The sequence below is a fragment of the Pyxicephalus adspersus genome, chromosome 2 (assembly GCF_032062135.1).
Source record: "Pyxicephalus adspersus chromosome 2, UCB_Pads_2.0, whole genome shotgun sequence".
In the NCBI taxonomy this organism is placed as follows: Eukaryota; Metazoa; Chordata; class Amphibia; order Anura; family Pyxicephalidae; genus Pyxicephalus; species Pyxicephalus adspersus.
Genome location: NC_092859.1, coordinates 150,189,669 through 150,211,056, shown reverse-complemented (window position 1 = coordinate 150,211,056; position 21,388 = coordinate 150,189,669). Strand labels below are relative to the sequence as shown.

Sequence of the window (21,388 nt, the reverse complement as noted above, 5' to 3'; positions counted from 1 at the left end):
GAGGGATGAAATGGAAAGGTGAAATGGAAGCCAATGAAGAGAACTACAAAGAGATGCAGCAGAAGAGGAGGTGGGAAGGATGGATGAGTCTGTTTTTCACTTTAGCTATATATAAAATCTATATTCAATTTATTAGGAATTATTAGGAATACTTCTGGTAATCCTCTGTAATTTCCAACTAGGTCTCAATTTCATCTGTTTTGCTTTTTCTAAGTCAACCCTCCCCTATATGTCTCTGCTAAATGTTAAAAAAAGAGAAAGACATCTAACGGTTGTAATATTCCAATAACACCCCAGTAATCAATGGGTTAATGAAGCTCGATATTGCAGGCTAATAGTAATTGTAGTGAAGCTTTAGAGCTTTGCCTGATTTGTATTTCAGGAGATTTGGTTGATGATGAGACAAAACATCTTTTTTTTAAAAAAAAATCTTTAATCATGATCACATTTTTCACTAAGGTTCCCCATTAAGTCAATGTTTATGCCAACGCTGATTATTTTAAATCTCCCAAAAACCGTGACAGGTCTTTTTATGTTTTGTGTGCAAATAAGTTAATAGCACCTCCCTGTGGTGAGCTAATGAACACCTTCTACGTATCACTGTGGGTCTGATTTATTACTGCTCTCCAAGGCTGGAGACGATAGAGTTTCATCAGTGAAGCTGAGTGATCCAAAAAGCCTGGAATGAATTTAATGGAAGTCATTTGCTAGCAAATGTCTTGAATCCTAAGGTGAGCTAATGATCGCCTTCTGCATATCACATATGGCCTGATTTATGAAAGCTCTCCAAAGCTGGAGAGAATACACTTTCAGAAGTGAAGCTGGGATTTTTTAAAATCATTTGCTATTTGCTGGCAAAAGTTTTTAATCCTGGACCAGATCCATTCCAGGTTTGCTTGATCACCCAGCTTCACTGATGAAAGTGTATTCTCTCCAGGAGAGCTTTCACAAATCGGGTCCATATACTATTATTATTGGTATTTTTTTTTTTTTTATAGCACCAGCGGTACATATTCTACAGTCCTATCCCTAACTGTCCATCAGAAGAGCTCACAGGGAGATTTGACCCTAGGACCCTGCTGCTGCAAAAACAAGAGTGTTAGCCATTGAGCCAACCATGCCATCCACATAATACAAAAAGACTTGCTATATGTAAATAGGCCAGGAACACATTTAGAGTTATAAGCCAGAGCTGCTAATCACTTTTCTCATATTTTATTTCCACTTTCCACTGAAGTTATTTATAGTTTCTTTAACTTTTTATTTACTTTTTTTCTGCAGCCCATTATATCAGAATCTATATGTGCTTAGGTGTAATTAGTGTCTAATTCCTTGGATAAAACCCTGAACCCACTATTGACCAGTAGTAATGTTTTATAAATAAGTGAAATAAGTATTATCAGCCTACCTGAGAGTTAGGGCCTCCTAGATTCTCACAATGACAATTAAACTGGCGTGCAGACACCTGGATAGGCACTGTTAAAAAACAATAGGGCTTTACCATGTTGGCTGAATTTTTTACTTATTGAATTACAGCCCTTTCTTCCACCACTATGGCCCTCCCTCTATTTTTGAAATATTAAAACATTTGGATACCTATTTTGTGCACTCTTTTGCTTTGGTTTGATAATGTCATAGCCCTTTCATCCTCCTGAACTGAAGTGAAGAAAGGGAATTATTTTATCTTCACATAGGGGTGGGGGTAACACCCTTCCACTAAATGTAAGGTCTGCTTACACTCTATGCCCCCCTCTATATTATATAGGTGGTTTGGATAAAAAAAAAAGATTATACTTGACTTGCCCCCCTATACATTGCTGGATGTGTTATTATTCTTATTATTAAACAGGATTTATATAGCGCCAACATATTAAGCAGTGCTGTACATTAAATAGGGATTGCAAATGGCAGACAGATACAGACAGTGACACAGGAGGAGAGGACCCTGTCCCGAAGAGCTTACAATCTAAAAAGTGGGGGAAGCAGCACATAATAGGAGGGGGATATGGAATGGTGGGTGAATAGGGAGGATTTTAAGAGACAGAAGAAGACAGATAGGTAAGTTTGAAAAGGGGTTTTGAGTGCTCTTTTAAATGAGCAGAAAGTAGGAGCAACCTGAATACGATAAGGAAGACCATTCCTGAGAGTTGGGGCAGCTCTAGAAAAGTCTTGGAGCCCTGCGTGTGATGAGGTTATGAGTGAGGAAGTCATTAGTAGGTCATTGGAGGAGCGAAGAGAGCGGTTAGGGGAGTATTTTTCTATCAGGTCAGAGAAGAGGGACCTATAAATATTGGTAAACCCCTATAAATGCACATTTATGCTTCCATTATTTTCAGTAGAAGTAAAATTAAACTTTAGCAGATTCCAAGAGTGCCTCATGGGTGGAAGACAGGGGTAAGCTAAGTAAGTAAATTATTCCTTTTTTAAGGTACGTGAGTCTTAGTAGGTAATTTGGAAAGGAGACAGAGAGTATAGATGGACCTTTAATTTTAGCACAAGGTCAGCTTTAATCTTCCCTAGCTGGAGACTGATGAGAGCTGTCGGTATATTAGCGTTACCCCTGCAGACCATTGGAATCCAGCACGGTGTCTCCACATTAGCCCAATTCCCCTCTGAGGTTCACCTAAAATAAGGGTCACAAGGAACTGTGACTAATATAGCAATATCCTAGCCTTAACACAATTACATTTTATCCATTGAGGTGCAAAATGGAACCTTACATGCCAACTATTCTAATGACCTAAATACCCAAGTGATATCATATTAATTTATTTTGGCTTATTTTAGTGTTTTTTAACATAGCTTTCCATTGTATTCTTCATAATTTACGGAAAAAAAAGTTTCATTCTCGGCTCCAGACATGTTGAATGGAAGGAGAACATGTAACAGCTTTTTCTTTTTTTCCATTTGTAAAATTTCTGCCTAGTGTAAACCATTTTAAGATTTCAGCCAAAGCTCAGAGATTTGTTCTGATTATTTATGTCTTTCGTTTGCTTGCCTGGGTTGTGATTCAAGATTTCAATTTGTTTATCCTGTTCCCTTCTGCTTTCCAACAAAGCTTTTTCCTTTTCTACTGTGACACAATCCTGGTGCTCGGACAAAAGGTATACATCATAGTGAGTTTATGTGCCGCAGGCTCGGACTGAGTGAGGGACGTTGCCAAGCTCTCCGGTCTACTAGACTGAATCATTGACATCCCACTTCAAGTACAGTTCACACCGGTTCACTTATGCATAGCATGTCATTTCCAGCAACCATGAATACTGCTTCCAGCCATCCGTGCGGGTTTAAATGCAATCTGCAGAGGTTATTTGTATATTAATTCCAGGTGTACTTTTGGAAAAAATACAAGTGAAATTTATTCTATACGTTTCTTGTTGACAGACTTCCAATGACCTAATTAATCTTGCGAACAAAACACATTGTTGATAAAAGAAAGTGTTACTTTTTTAAACAGGAAACTTGTGATATGAAAATTTCACACCCCATAAAAGTCGCCTTTTTTTGGATGCCAAATGCAGTGAAACTCTATAATATCATCTGCATGTTTGGATGATACGGGATCCAAGTTAGAAAAAATGTTCAAAGGGAGGGAAAGCAGAGATGTTTAGAATAGTTGTAACCAAAGTTATTGTTGTCTTTTTATATAAAAAAAAAATTCTGAGGATGCTGGGCCCTCCTAGGGCCATTTTAGATCTGCAGTATAAAATTGTGTGGATTGCCGCTTCCGGGTGCACAGCAAACTGTTGCTGTTCAGCTGGTAGGTGCAGACTACATTATGGACAATCACATGCCCACAACTACGGCACAAATCCTAAACCAGGTGGCCAAAAGCAACTTGTCACTTTCGGGAATCGTTACACAATTTGCTATAGGAACATGCAAAAATGGCTAGTATTCAATTGAATGGGAAAGACTGCAGGAAAACGCTTCGGCTCACCATGGGTCTGAATTGTTTTTTTGGTCTGGTTTACACGGATGCTTTATTTTGCTTGGAAAAGCACATACAGCACTTGTATAGGGTTGACCATTTTTTTTTTGATGAAACACCTCTAAACATCATTAAACAAACTAGGCATAAGGGATCTCAAATGTGGCCCCTGACATCACCAAAGGGCCAAATTTTATTATTTAATTTATGTAATACTACAAAGACCAGCACAATCCAGGGACTTACTAGATAAAAAGTTCAGAAACTGTTCCACAGGATTGGTTGAAGGAGCCAGGCTCTTTGAATCTATTGAAATTGTTTGAGATCATTGCAATTAAAGCCCCCTTTACGCACAGCCCTCTTTTAGCCTAGTACAGACAGCCTATGGCAAGCAGCCATGCCTACTGACCCCTCCAGGACATTCAGTGCTGAAAGCACCCTGTTTTTAAAGAGGGATCATGTGATATTGCACATTGCTATATCATTGCCGTTGCCTCATTGCTTACAGTAATAATGTTCTTTATTGCACTGCAAAGATCTAAATGGTTCCTTGTTTTAATTTTATTTTAGCAAAACCAACAAGAAAAAATGGCCTGATTTATCAAAGCTCTCCAAGGCTGGAGAGGATACACTATCACCAGTGAAAGTGGGTGATCGAGCAAACCTGGAATGGATCTGCTCCAGGATTCAAAACATTTGCTAGCAAATGACTTTGAAGCAATCCATTCCAGGTTTGTTGTATAACCCAGGTTCACTAATAAAAGTGTATTCTCTTCAGCCTTGGAGAGCTTTAATAAATCAGTCGAAAAGAGTCTAGTTTATGGCTTGGTTACCATTATCGCTTTGTGATATGTTTTTGGAAACACACACCTGTAAACTTTAGAGAAATACACCACATAGCATAGAAACCAAACTTTTAAAGCATATGTTCACAGCAATGTAAAGTGCTCTGTTTTAGAGTTTTTGGGGTACCGTTAGGAAAGGATGGCAACACAATGTAATGTGGCATTTGAAAGATTTTCTAATGGAGATGACACTCCAGGGTCAGCGGGATGCATTTAGAATATAAGTTACCATTCTCTAATAACAGCCTTGCTGGGTGTTCATATTATTGAGCCCCGAGCATGTCTCCATAAAGCTGTGTATTACTTTACAAACTTTCTTCCTTTTAGAGTGCAGTTTTGAATGCAATTGATTGATTTGGGACAATATATGTAGCTCTTATTTACTACACATTAAAAAATAATAAGAAGAATGTTTTTGATAAGTAAACCGATTACAAACACTGAACATCTGGATTACCTGATCTCATTTAACCTCACTTGTTAAAAACAAGCACATGTTGGAAAGACTAAAATCATTTTAAAATAATATTATTTCCAATACTGATAAATACTTTACAGCACACAGATTTGGAGGAAATATTAAACCAAAAGACAAAGAATGGGAGTGTTTTAAATGAACTCTATGTAACGTCGGTGCCCCAACTGTGGGCAACAAGTATTGAAAATAAAACCGGGGTTACTTCGAATGTTAAAAGAACATAAATTTTAAAAAATAAGCAATGTAAACGATATAAAATATATTAAACCATGTTATCATTTTAAGAACTGCAAACATTATTTAATATATTGGTATTTTAGGAATTGGTATTGGGATGGAATAGTACGGCATACATACCAATATCATCAGCAATAACCAAACCGGATTTATCAAGGACAGATGATAATAAGCAAATCTTTTTATAAAAGAAGAAATAATGGAACCAGGAATGGTTGTGGGTGTAATATGCTTGGGCTGTACTAACAGTAAACAGGATAAGGCATAGTTTATGGTTAGGTGTTGGAGAGTGAAAGGTGCAAGTCTTGGAAGGGTTACTCCTAAAAGATACGGCACTACTACAGAAGAATAATGTTCAGGTAGCTGACCCCCTCCAACAGTATTTCCATACTAAACCAAAATGGCAGCTAGTCAAGTTTGTAACTGGCATGGACAAGGCAAATGTAGGTGGGTTATTGATACACTATTAGCTAATCCAACTACCTAAAACAGAATTAGATTAAGAGATATTTTTACTGTATAGAAAGCCATGCATGAGCAGCTGGAAGAAAACAAGGGAAGATAAGAATTTTGTCTCATTCCGCCTCTTGGGAACATCACATCTGGCAAGATGCTTAGTGTGCATGAAGCAAGAACCATCATCGTCCGTACTAAAATAATACATCTTTTGTTAGAAGATTTCAACAGATCTGTTTTACTCTTTTTACCTTAACGGCTATATCAACTATAATACTATAGGATTCAAACGTCTATTGGGTTAATAAGCAAGTATATTCCAAGCTGGAATCACAGGATGTGCAATAATAATTATAGCTCCAGAAAATGTGACCACTGTTTCTTGACTACCAAAGCTAATGTGCATTAATTCGGAAAAACACCATGGAAGCACGCTCTGTAAAAGAAAATCAACCACATTTATTGTACAACAACAAATCCTAATAAAAACAGAGATTTTTCCCAGATTGATGATGCATCTAAATGTTAGAGGAGTGGTGAGGTTCCGGACTGGTTACTACCCCGAAAACCAGACTTTTGGTAAAGATGCTGCATGAAGCCTCTTCCCCACCGGCACCAATAGGGAATGAATGTTGGTGGTAGTAGTTGAATACCACTTGCTGTCTAATGTTCAAACACTAGCTCACTGAGAACGTGCATAGCGATTGGGTCTGCCAAGGTACCAGCTGCCAGGAGACACCCAACGACCTCTGTTCCTATGGCTGGTCTGAATCTAGCCGTATTACTGCCCTGCCAAAAGGTCCAATAAATTAACACATGTATACTTAAAAGGACAGAAAAACCTAACTCATGTTCTAGCTGTGGATCACATATAGATGTGATTTGATGAAAACAAGCCAAAATGTTCTATAGGGACAATGATCCTTAAATCTGTAGTAGCAGCAGTCTAGGGGTCAGTGTCCCTACAAATTCATGCAAAACTGTGTTCAGCAATAATAAGCATGCACAAAGTTTATTTGTATAGAGTCTTCATTTTCCAAGATGGTATTATTAGCATAGATAGTAATCAAATGCAAAACAATGTGCAATGATTATAAATAATATATGCAATGCAAAGTTTTACACCTTCATGATTTTCCAAGATGGTATGAAAAGCATATAGACACGTGGAGAGGATTCTGCCTATGTGTACCAAAAACACAATCCAATAACAAAACACAGCCTCAACCATAAGCCCTTCCACGCAGTGTTTTGAAACCAATTCTGTATGTATCCAGACAAATATGCAATTCTAATGACACCAAACTATATTTATCCTGCTGAGTGTGGTGGAATCTCCCAGGATTCTATCGTTTCACCATTCATGATGGCAAGCTCTGTAATGTGGCAAAGACTGAGGCAGTTGGCATACCCTGTGGAAATGGTTGAGTTTTGGGAGGTTTTCTATTGTTTTTTCTGCCATGTTCTAATACTAACCATTCCACCCAAATTCCTGGTGTTACATTGGTGTTATGCTAGAGAACATCTCCCCATCACAGATTTGGCTGGAGTCTCTTGTAGCTTGGCAGCAATCTCTAGTATTGTACAGTAAGCCGTCCTCAACCAACAGTCTCTTGTGACATGGCAGCCTTCTTAACATTTTTATATCATGCCAACAGTCGCTAACATGACGGCCTCCTGTAAGATACATCTAGCTCTCCTGTGGCATTCTTTTGGTCAACTTCGGTGGTATTGGTATGCCTATTGAAGTATGAACCGGCATATTAATTATACAGCTTCCTATAAATATTGTAATCATAAATTTAAAAAATGTACCCTCTTCTCTAAACAGAAGTATACAAGGGTAACTAAAAAACATGCAAGGAATAAAGTTTCCCAAAGGTATACTACACATGGGTATAATATAACAATTCAGTATTATATATTATACAGAGAAACATTGGATTAGCACTTCCCCATTTCTTAAACATGCTAACCAGTTCCCTTTCAAGTAAAATAGACTAGGCATAGGGGATCTCAAATTTGGCCCATCACCAAAGGGCCAAATGTATTATTTATTATATGTAACACTACAAAGACCAGCACAAGCCAGGGATTTACTGGATATAAAGTTAAGAAATATTATATATTATACAGAGAGACATTGGATCAGCACTTCCTCATTTCTTAAACATGCTAACCAGTTACCATTCAGGTAACAGATGAATTCTTTGTTCACTAGCTAGGAGACTATTTATAAAGCTGCAAATGTACTGAAACAGTCCCTGGTGGAGAATCTTCCAGGTCCATTTGTTTTAATGTCAGCATTTGATTCTCCACCTGGAAATGTTTCAGTGAATGCCAGATTCTGTGCTTTATAAAAAGACTCCTATATTTTCTTAACTTATATCCAGGACAAAATCATTCTGGGGAAAGTTTCAGTTATAATAAAATAGATGTAGAAAAAAGATTTGAAAATATGGTTGGTCATATGATTTGGCATATGCATTAACAATATAAAGCATTCCTATCTCTTTTTTTCTCTTTGTAAAGCTTTTTTCTAACATATGTTTCTCATAAAAATCTCTCCATCAGTCTCCTAAAAAGATCCCGCGCTTGTGACTCAAAGGTTTCCAAGGATGAATAATTCCTCTGTGCTGTAAAATATGTCTTTGTATCATTCCCCTGATTGCATTAAATGGATAACTTTCAGCATGTAATATTGTATTTTTGGCCTTTCCCTTGCAATGTGTTTCTGTCCTTTCTAATGAGCTACACATAAAACCTAATGCGAATGATAAATTGAGATAATCCCCATTACACATTCTCAAACATGAATATTCAATTCAAACTTGCTGATATTTTTTACAACCAGCTTTACATCTGTTCATCTGGCCTAAAGGTTGACTAGAATAACCCAGTCATTCCTCTTTGGTAAATGTCATCTGTTTCCAATCTCCCCATGAAGTGGTTAGCATACTTTGGAGCCAATGTGGTGCCCATATCCAAACTTTGTCATAGATAATGCATTGGAACAATCTGTGTCCCTTAAATACATGCTGTACTTTATCATGAGTACCACCAAATAAAGAACCAAATAATCACCATCACCAAATAAAGGAGAAAAAAGCCATTCAACCACCCCAATGTTTTACAGAAACCTGCACATTGTGGATCCCTGCCCAACAATTACTATAATGTCCCAGAAGTGTCTTCTAATAATAGTATAATATATCTAAAAATAGGCATTGAACATCTGCTTTACTAAAATCATCAAAAAATGAAAAAATGTTATAAAGTATATTCCCAGCTAAGCTTTAAAGCAAAATATGTAGATACACAATGCTCCCCTGGTGCACCAGCTTGGTGCAGGGATTTACTGGATATAAAGTTAAGAAATATTATATATTATACAGAGAGACATTGGATCAGCACTTCCTCATTTCTTAAACATGCTAACCAGTTACCATTCAGGTAACAGATGAATTCTTTGTTCACTAGCTAGGAGACTATTACTATTACTATGTAGTAGGAACTAAATACTGTGTGGCCACCTTGGTAAGCAAATTTGGAACCAGCTTCATTCAGGCAATTGGCGTCTTCCCTCATTCCTGTTGTTTGACTAGGAATCAATTGGTAATGTGCTTAAAGTCTTACAAAAGCTACAAATTACCTAGCACTAAGTGTTAAATAATGTATAACACTTAGGCTAGGTACACACGTGCAATAATTGTCCTTAGAAAACAAAGGAAAAACGATTATGCACGATTATTTTGAATGATCGTATTGTGCACAATTCTGTACATGCTGTAACGATACGATCGTTCAAATATAATCCACCAATAATGTACACACGCTAGATACAATCTATTGAACGATGCAGGAAGGGACATGTACCAGAGAAAGTCTGTCACAGACCAATCCATGATCACTGAACGACCGTACACACAATAGAAAGCAAACAATCATTGCCCAACCAGATCCGCCAGGACAGTTGTTTGTTTCCAGCGACAATCCTCGTTCATCTGCATCATTCTGCACTTTTTTTGTTAACGATTATCGGATGAACGGTCATTAGTTGTTTGTTTCCAACGATAATTATTGCACGTGTGTACGCAGCTTAAGGCCCCTTTCAGATTGGCAGTGTGCCACAGGCTCAACCACACTTATTGAAAGAAGCAGTTGAGAACCATTGTGTGCAAATTTTTGATTTGCAATGTGGTTCCTGAAATTGAAAAGTAGATTTTGCGCACATGGTTGCATTTCTATCTCTGGAGGAAGAGCCGCACTGCAACTGCAAGGAAAACTCTGTGCAAATGTGTTGACCTATTGTGAGCTTTGCAGCACCTGGGTGGCATAGCAGCAGTTTGCTATGAACCTTGGAGCAGATTACCATGTGTTTTTCTTGAAAAATAAATGTGTCCTAAATGTTTTTTTCTTTACACTTACTGTATATATAATATACATAATATATTATGATTTTGAACTACCCCCTTGGAAGGGCTGCACATGCAACTGACATATTAAGTATTGCAAAACAACAATAAAAATTTGACCAAACTGAAGAATGACCTTATTTATAGCTGCAGGAGGTATCATCATTTTTTTTCTAGAACAATTGGTGTGAAGTTAGCAGATGTAGGGGGCAGCTCAGCTCCTGACATCACCATAGGCCTGCAGAGAATGTTCAGTATATGTAATAAGGCGTTCTAGAGGAAATGATGGTTAATGACTGTGAACATGATATGAGTTTGATTGAAGACTGGAGAATATTGCTGAAGACAGTGAGGGAGTGTGGACACATTCCATGACGTCTGTAGTGATCATTTTATTATTTGCAAATCAATACTCCCTGCTTCAAGTTCCAACTGCTAAGGTCCATAATTGGGCAGGTTGGGCACCAAAAGTGAATAAATGCAGAGTTATGCTTTTATCTGCCCAAAACCTCAATGATATGACCAACCATGGCCATGACCTTAGTAAATTCTCAAACTGGCACTTGAAAATTAAGGCAGGTTGAAGGTTTGGTTGATGACCATGACAAGGGTTTACCATTCCTACTCTATAATTGTTCTTTTATCTGAAATGTAGACGTAAAGTCCACTTAATAAAGCAGATTTTCATATTGGTATCCTTACTAGAAGGGGGTAGAAATGTCTCCTCTTCTTTTCCCATGTGTATATGTTTGGCTGGTTATTACATAATTATTGTTATTACATAAAAAGGAAGAATCAGCTAAAAGGGAGTCTCAGTCTGGAGGATAGCACATTTATTACATATAGCATTGTAGAATTACTGAATCTATATCCTCAGATGGGTTCCCAAGAATTGATGATCCACGTCTGATTACCTTTACCGAATACATTGGAAAATAGAGAAAAATGAACCTTCAACCGATTTCAGATTTTAGCCAAGGAAACTCTTATCTTTACCAAAGGTTATTCAATATATTAGCTGCCTAAGATGACCCTAATAATAACTTTGAATTGAGGTCCTTTGGAATGCTTAACATAAATATTTCCAACCTAAGTATTTTCCCTTAGTACTTTCCCTAAGTGTTAATGGATCTTCCTGCTTCGGGGTAAGGTCTTCCTTGCACCCACTACTCTATAACAGAGTTTGTTTTTATTACTTCTGGCGTTAACTTCCTTCTTACTGTGACCAGAATAGAACCTTTCCTGAAATTGTCTTTCCCAGATTTGTGTTATTTTCAGACTTTATTTAGAAATATATACTTTTTTTAAAACAAAAAGTTAGAATGTAACCACACCTAACATATCTATTCATTTTCAATTAATTCATCTGATGGTGTCCTCTGATCTATTGCCATAGACAACACTATGCCGTGAATTCCCTCATCAAAATGTTTATATCTGCATCTGGTATCTCAGATGATAAATAGGGTCAGAGGTATGGGAAGGCAGCATTTGGGGTAAATTTTGGTAATGAGTTGGTGCATGCAAGGCTTTTGACATTGTGTGCAAGAAAGGAGACTCTAGCAATTGGATCCCAGTATGTATAAAAAAAAATATATATATATGTATAAGAATGCAGAAAGGTGTTAGTTTTACATTATGGAGGGTTAAAGTACGATTAGGGTAATATAGTGGGTTAGCTTCAGCTGGACCTTAGAATAGGTCATTTCTTTCTTTACCAGAAGATAATATATTGGATCATGTAAGAATTGGAATAGGGTTTAAATAGGAATAACAATTGTTTTATCATGTTTATATTAACATGTATTTTTAGTTTTTAAATCAGTTATATTTCTTATTCAAACAAAATATTTTACCAAATATTTACAAAATAGTTTACAAAAAATTATTGCAAGGTGTATTACCTACGGCAAAACATTCACAAGGCATTATGAGCAAGACAGGAGCTGTTTGCTTTCAGATTTTCTCTCTAATTGAAGTTTTGTACTGCTCAGTCTGAGCAGAAGAGGGAGGGAGTTACTACAAGAATATGTAAAATATGACACTAAAAAACATTTATTCCCCAATATCTCCCATATACTTAAGGACCAGAACTATTGTTAGATTTCCACTATTTAACTGCTTCTTCAGTAATAACTTTGTCATTATTTAAGATACCAAAGTAATACATACATAGTCCTATGGGGAAAATTGGGCTTTCTTTTGCCAATATTGCTTTGTAAAAATGACTTAATCTTCAGGTAGCAATCTAAAAAATGTAAAACAGATTTTTTATTTTTATTTACTCCTTGATATCCATCAAGATCCATTGGTATTTTCTTTATATCGATGGCGTACCTGGATACCACTGTGGAGCTATCTAGAGAGCTGATATGCAGTCGGAAGTGTTCCCTTACCAGTATCCTTTCTGATATACACCTTCGGTTCATGGCAATGTGGGAACCATGGATCGCATATCGCCACCCATGTCTTTCACCCGAGGCACTGAGTGGATTTTGCGTGGGCCTCCTGCCATGTCTCCGGATGACTGCCTCTCGAACTCTCCCCCTTCTTCTTCCTTAATTCATGCACCCCCACTTCCTCTACTTCTCTTCACCTTTCCTTTTACCTGCCTGTCACCCATGTCCTTGTTGCATCAATTGTATGGCTTCTGCCCTGACCTGGATTTTGTCTTAGCCCCATAACACTTTGGGTCCACAAATATTGCCTTACCTCCTACTCAGGACTGCTCCATGATCTCAATGGACCCTATTCTAAGCCGAACATTATGGACACCTAAGGGTGACACCCCCGGCTATTTGCTTTCAGTTCGTTACCCCCTGACCTCTTGTAGTTGTTATTGCCCCCTTTGACTCCTGATGCCTCTGGTTTATTCTGATATTGCAGCATTAAAACTAATAAAGATCATTGTTAAAGAAACACTGTGTAGTATATTAGATGTACATGCATGCCGAATCTGTAGAACAATTACTTCTTTCTGGAGAACCACACAGCCAATTGTTCTTTTTGTATGGAAATAGTAAAGATGAAATCTGTCTGGATGTCCATACTGGTCCATACAAGATATAGGGGTTCATTTTTTGAATGACCAAAATAATTCTATCCTGTGAACATATAGTAATATGAATGTACTACTGTGACAGCTAGAAAAAAAACAATAAACTGCCCCGTGAACGGTAGAAACCAAGCACATTTCACATCAAAAACAGCAACTTTTTATATTCATTTGTATGGTTGATAACTTCTGACCTTTCTGCGTTCTGATACAAATGGGCCTAATTGATGTCATGTTAACTTTCACTGGCTAATGTAAGCTTTTCATTCGAATATCTTTTACACCTTAGAGGTTTGTTAAGGTTTAAATTCTTTTTCTTTAAATTCTCTGTTGGATAGCCAGCCAGCCTGGCTCCCCTAATTCACTTCAGGGAATCTGATCACTTTTCAGCTTGAGCCTATGCATGTGCATAGCATATGACTATGATTCCTGAATGATCAGTGCCAGAGTATTGTAGTCTAGTGATATAAACAGGCAAAAGAGTTCAAGAACCACTGCAGGCACAACAGAAAATCAGCCGGTGAACTGCTAATACTATTAGAAAATGAAAAAGCTATAGAAAATCATGAGGTTTATAATTCTCATCTGGGGTGTAACTATCACCCCCACAGTTGTGGGAGATCCTGACATTTGTTGTCCATTTTAAGAAGCTTAGTGCTGCCTTTGCTTATACAGACCCCCCTTCCTCTGCCATTTTGGTTGCCAGCATGGCACAGTTGAGAGAGGTCCATTGCATGTTCTCAGTCAAAGGTCATTGAATGCCCACATGGGCTGGTAAAAAGGCCAATATATGGAGCAGGAATGAAATGGCTGAGACCCCGAGAAATCTGCAGCTGGCAGCCTGGAAAGAAGAACCTGTGCCCCGTGATTCAAAACACATAAAACACAAGTGAACTGTTTTACCTGCCCTATCATTTAATTCTGTTCAGCTGCACCTGTGATCCCTTAGCCAGACTCGGCAGTCAGATCTGGAACCCCCATGCAGACCATATAGCAGGTATGCCTCTAGTGTACCTCTAGCCATAACATTGTTTTGGTTTTTGGTTTCTGGTGGAATAGAGAGTGATAGAACCAATGCTTAATATGTCTGTGTCATGAAAAGGGAAATCCCTGTGATAAAAGCTACATTTTTTTTTCCAGTATTGTTACCTCTGCAACATTCATGTATGAATTAAAACCTTTCTTTTTAAAGTATCAGTCCTAAAATTACTCCCTGCCATTCCATAACCACTCATCCAATTCAGGCATTACCTGGAAAATAATAGATAGTCTGAAAGATCTGAATGACGGCTATGAAAAATGTTTTATTGCTTTGAGATTTACAGTCTAAACTTTTATTAGATATTATATTATCCCCCCAAAGTTTGGTTTACTGACCTGTTCTTTTATTTCCTCCCCACCAGTGCTTTAATCTTATCCAATATCTTGTTGTCTGCCAATGGAGAATGGGAATGCAGCGTGTCTACTGAGTATGGCAACATCAGCAAAAAGGTGGAGCTGGTAGTTCTGGAGACGTCAGCATCCTACTGTCCATCCGACAGGGTGACCAACAATAGAGGGGACTTCAGGTAGGTGTTCTGTTCAGTGCGCACTAAATACTATTCGCAAAGAATGTACATCGGGATGCTGACATTGGAATTTTCTTCTTTTTGGTTTATATAACAAAAGTAATACAAATATAAAATACACATACATTGCTATACCTGAGCTCAGGGAAAAAAATTCTTACGTAGAGTTGTCTGTGGTAGACATCATCTCTATATGTGTGCCAATACCAAGGTTCATTTGAGGTATTATGGCTTAGGATTTGATCACTATAACTTACACAGCCCAATGATATATTTGGTTTAGGGGCACCATTTATGTATCAAAGAGTAATTGGGGGCACCAAATAATGTATCCAAGTTTTATTGGGGCACCATTAATGTATCAAAGATTTATTGGGTTCACCTTTAATGTATCAAAGATTTATTGGGGGCACCTTTAATGTATTAAAGTTTTATTAGAGCACTATTAATGTATCATAGTTTTATTGGGGCATCATTATTGTATCAAAGTTTTATGGGGTGCACCTTTAATGTATCATAGATTTATTGGGGACACTATTAATGTATCAAAGTTTTATTGGGACACCTTTAATGTATCAAAGTTTTATTGGGGGCACTATTAATGTTTCAAAGTTGTATTGGGGGCACCTTTAAGGTAATAAAGTTTTATTGGGGGCACCATTAATGTATCAAAGTTTTATTGGGGCACTATTAATGTATCAAAGTTTTATTGGGCACTAATAATGTATCAAAGTTTTATTGGGGCACTATTAATGTATCAAAGTTTTATTGGGGCAGTATTAATGTATCAAAGTTGTATTGGGGCACCAATAATGTATAAAAGATTTATTTGGGGCACTATTAATGTATCAAAGTTTTATTGGGGACACCATTATTGTATTAAAGTTTTATTGGGGGCACCAAAAATGTATCAAAGTTTTATTGGGGCACTATTAATGTATCAAAGTTTTATTGGGGCACTAATAATGTATCAAAGTTTTATTGGGGGCATCAATAATGTATCAACGTTTTATTGGGGGCACCTTTAATGTATTAAGGTTTTATTGGGGGCTCCATTAATGTATCAAAGTTTTATTGGGGCACTAATAATGTATCAAAGTTTTATTAGGGGCACCTTCAATGTATTAAAGTTTTATTGGGGGCACCATTAATGTATCAAAGTTTTATTGGGGCACTATTAATGTATCAAAGTTTTATTGGGGCACCATTAATGTATCAAAGTTTTATTGGGGGCACCATTATTGTATCAAAGATTTATTGGGAGCACCATTAATGTATTACAGTTTTTTTGATGGTATCAAGGTAAAAAACAACCATTACAACAAAGGCATTATCATTAGAAACATAATAAAATATCTACATAGGCACAAGAATCTTGGCCGGTCATAGCTTTGGACTCCAGAAGGCCTGTAGGCCTAATTTCTTACAGGTGGTGGGAACTGGTTTTCCCAGCCAGCTCCTCGCTCTTGAAACCTTGTGTTTCATTATTTTATGGCAGGTCGTACTGAACCATTCATTTGTTTCCCTGGGTGACCATGAGACAACATGTAAAGAAAAATCTTTACCAACATACCTTGGCATAGTGACAATCTTGTCATCACCGGGCATCACAAGCCAAATATGATGTGCAATTGATACAACTTCCCTACAAATTCAACCTTTATTCATAATTTTTCTTTTAACCGATTCCAAAAAATTGAACAGAAATGTTTCCGGAGACTTGCCATTGACTCACTTGAGAGTCATTCATTGTCAGCATTAGAGAGTGTCTGACTCTGATATGAATCAGTGTAAAGTTTTAGACTTGCGAATACTCTACATTCAGGCACCTTTAGAAACAGCAATGGCCTATTTAATGGGATTATATTTTTTTGATGTTATAGGCATGGTATTTAATATATTGTACAATGTATGCATATACATTGCATACAATGCATATGAGCAAATATAGTTCTCCATAAATAACCTGACATTATGGATTTGTTTTTTTTATAACATTTCTTATTTTGATTTTTACATTTTACATTTGCAGTTGAGATGGAGTCAATAACAGTATAAAACATTTTGCAAAACAATACATCAGGGAAAATTGGGATTACAGAAAAAAAAGAAGGAATTATATTACATATAAAATACAGTATTATTACATCTTGTATATATGAGAACATGCATGTGCACTTAAAGGAATAGTGTAATCAATATGAACCTAACACAAGGACATGGCTTCCTTCTCTCCTACATATTACTAATTTATCTAGCGGGTTTTGTATATCATTGTGGGATATTTAATGCAGTATTTAGTAGCAGTGCAGGTTCATTCTGTGCAATTATAAGCTGCAAAATTCTTCCTAGAACTAATAGCGACTGTTGGCGTCCACGCAGTGATGGAATTTTGTGCCTTTGTCCAACTTGTCCGAACCTGTTTATCTATAATGCGTTATTTATTAAAATCATAAAAAGCTTTCACTAAATAAAAAGCAGATTATGCAGATTAATGCAATATTAGCATTAGTGGAGGAATGCATTTCATTCAGTCTGATCTTACTGACCATGATTTCCAGCTGCTTTCCTGGTATAAAATAACATTTCATAATGGATAATGAGATAATAGCTAGCGCTTTCTATGACCTCTCTGGATGGGGTCAGAGCCACCTTATGCAATCTTACAGCTGAAATATTTATAGGGCGAGACTAAAGAAATAAATTTAAAACACAGGCAAATGTGTTTTCATTCCTTCTTGCAAATATTTGGTGTATAGCTGATGGGGAAGTTAGGAATGTAAAATATATGGACCTTTCATGGTTAGTGGATTTGTCCCCAGAGACGACCCCTCCTCTTCCCCACCTATAAGGAGGGAGAAAGAATGAGGAGGGCACAGGTGACACCTGTAGATTAATAGCACTTCCAATATTGCTCAGCAAATGGTGTTGGCACGGAGGGTGTTAACCGGAACAGATCAAGGCCCATCTGTAAACTATTAAACAGCATTGCAGAGGAGGTTCCTTTCACATGGCCTGTCCTGGCAGAATGCACGGGGTGTAAAATTCAAGGTGTTGGAATTTTGCTTGGCTTCAGAATAAAGGGCTGTATGCCGTGCAGTGCAGGCGGTGTCTGTTTCTTTATGGAATATGAATTATTGATACAGCCAATGTGGCTTCAATTAGTTGGCCCCCTCTACTCTCTCTGCACTCCTTGCTTGTGCCTTCAAAATCATGGTAGGATGTAGGAGGAAGGTACCGAGGGAAATGAGAGATTTGCAGAGTTAATATCCAGGCAGAAGCGGTTACCAGATGTTACATCAAATCCTGTTTATCTTCTCTCAGCACTGCTGGACAAGTGACAGGGTTCAGAGTCCTAACATTCTAAAGCAGCCCTTGGGGGCTGCTGACGGAACTGCCTTAGTCTCTTTCCATCTTTACCAATCTATATGGTGGTCCAGAATGCGTCTCTGCTGTTCCACTCTTGGTCTCACCATTGGAATAATAGGAAAGGACAGTTTTTAATGAAGGATCTTAGCAGAACTTGAGAGGAGCAGGACCGTATGTCAGTCATATGCCCGCATAAGCCTTGTACTTAATACCCTCCATAAGCACGGGACTTTGTGCATATCCCGACTTAGGGAGGTATAACATGAATAGGCATGCTTACTTACATTTCTTAACACATCGTTATAGCAATCTTACGTATGGAAAAATCTGATAAAAATAGGGATGATTCAATCAAGTGTCACCACTAAAGCACTTTTTATTCTCTCAAATTTTTATTGTAGATTTTTGTGGGCCTCAGGTGGTAATACAGTACTGGAACTTAGTCAATGATCATATGATTACAGACAGCATGGTGGTTCAGTGGTTAGCACTAGGGCCTTTGCAGTGCTCGTTTCTAGGTTCAAATCCCAGCCAGGGCACTATCTGCATGGAGTTTGCAGGTTCTTCCTGGGTTTCCTCTAGGTACTCTGCTTTCTTCCCATATTCCAAAAACATGTATTGCTTCCCCCCAAAAAGTAGCCCTTATTAATGACCTATGACTATGATAGGGGCATTGTGAGCCCCTGAGGGACAGCTAGTGACATAACTGTAAAGCGATGTGTAATATGTCAGTGCTATATAAACATTGGATAATATTAGTAACCTACAAAATGTAATAGGCTGCATATTCTGCAACAAGTTTTATTTTCCTGTTCATCTGGGTTTCAAACCAGATACAAGTAAAGCCTGGGAAAAAGTCAATAAAATGGTGGCATGTTACCCAAAACTTAAAAAAGAAGGGAAAATGTACAACTAGACATATGAACCTCCCTCTCTAATTGTTACGTAAGGCCGTATTCCCTCTGTTCCCGTGCACTTCCTTCTTCCCTATTATTTCCTATTTTACCTTCTTTTCAGGCCATTATTTCCTTCTCTTTCCTTATTCTTTGTCTCTTATGTATCTTCTAAAAATGTATCTAGAAAAAAGGGAAGATTCTTGTCATGCCTGATAGACAGTCATGGGACAAAGAAATTGAGTTGTATCACTACCTACTTTCTGTAAACCAGTTCTACCTCCTCATGCAGACACAATAGTTTCACACTAATGCAGGGGCACTAGCAAATATAGTCTTACATCAACTCTTTTTTCTACGTTGGGTGTCACATGGTCATATCTTCCTAATCCATTCATTTAGAGATGAGAGGAAATATCTGTAGTGCAGTATGCAAGAACATTTGACCCATACAATTATCATTCTCTCCTCCACATTGTTTCTATACACTGTGTGTGTTCGCTTGTGTGTTTGCTATTAGAATTTCCCTTGTTTAAATTTAAGTTTAGTCTAGCAATATAACCTACCACATCAGAACTGAAGAAAACAGAAATCAGGCTGAGATTGGATTTCGTGACCTCAGTTGTAACAAGAGTGTAAATTTCCTATGTTGTTAGTCCCACATATTTAACACTCTGTGGACTCTGTTGTGCCAATTGAAAAGTATGGTGGTAGCTACAATGGCTTTCAACCAAAGGGATACTTAGCATTAGACATTAAATTCTGAGAGTTAGTAATGGAGGTAAAATCCCTATATGACTCTTAGAAATGAATGAAAGACTATACATAGACTTGACCTAAATTTCCCCATTAAAGTTTATAATATAATTTAGAAAATCTATATCATATGTATTTAATTGAGCTGTGTGCAAATCATCATTAGATTTACCCTAATTTAAAAAAAGAATTGTTGGATTCAATGCACAGTGCTAGTGTAAGTTCTGATTGGTTGCAAGACACAAGTAACCAGATGCGAATGTCATTTCTCCCAATGCCGGTTTACTGATCGGCTGATCAATTGCAAGAATTGTGTAGACCCCCAGTTACCTGTTACAGCTACAGGTAGTCCCCGGGTTACATACAAGATATGGACTGTAGGTTTGTTGAATTTGTATGTAAGTCGGAACAGGTACATTATTTTAACCAATACAATTAGGACAAATGTTTGTCTCAACATATTTTTAGGCAGTGTGATGTCAGTTACTGTATAAAATCCTCACTGTGAGTTAATCACAAACAAAGCAAAAAAAAAAAAAATCTTTATGGAGCCCGTAGATTTATGGAATCGCTTTTATTTTGTTCAAGCATCCTGTGGGTTTTTCTGGATATTGTCCTTATATTGCTATCCCAGGGCCCTCTGCTGGCTGTAACTAACAACTCTGCATATTTGGACAAGATTACCCATTTTCTTTGATTTATTGCAGACATTCCATTGCTCTGTGTATTTGCCTGTGTTCTGCTGGAAAAAAAATAATGATCAGTTAGCAATCAGTAACATCCCACAAAGACCAGCCGCCAGTTCTCTTGATCAGAGTTTTCCATTGAGGGCTTTAAGTATTTGCCAGAGTTCTAAGATATCTGTAATGTTGATTAAAATTATTAATATTAAAATTTGAAACTGCTCTTTAAATCATATTTTATATAAGATAATGTAAGGTCGGGGAAGGTCACATGATTTAATGATTAAAATTAAAACAGGGTATGGAAATCCATTTTTATATTAATATCTATTCTTAAAAATTAATTGTGCAGACTTGCTTGTAAAAAAAACTGCACCCTGCCTGGCCTATGAGCATAAGAACCCATTCGCATTATAGCATTGTAGTTGTATTTAATGTACAGCGCTGCATAATATGTTGGCGCTATATAAATCCTGTTTAATAATATTAATAATTGTAGTAACTTGTTTCGGTGCAATGTGGTGAAATTCATTGAGAATGAAGTAGCCAATGGTGGGTTGGGGTGCCATTCTTTGAGAATTGCACCCCAATATACCGAGCTAACAGACATGCTTTGCAGCTCAGTATAACATGAAAGAACATTGCATAATATGGTACTTCCAGAAATGGTACCCTAAACTTTTTCAGTTTTTAGGCAACCTA

The 21,388-nt window shown here is 37.3% G+C and overlaps 1 protein-coding gene across 1 annotated transcript in view; it reads left to right on the top strand.

Moving 5' to 3' along the window:
• ADGRA2 (adhesion G protein-coupled receptor A2) overlaps nucleotides 1-21,388 on the top strand; it is a 139,072-nt gene that overhangs the window by 104,847 nt on the left and 12,837 nt on the right. Inside the window, exon 8 of the mRNA XM_072402773.1 lies at nucleotides 14,821-14,985. Within this exon, the coding sequence (XP_072258874.1) occupies nucleotides 14,821-14,985 (165 nt within the window). The remainder of the gene's footprint in view (nucleotides 1-14,820; nucleotides 14,986-21,388) is intronic.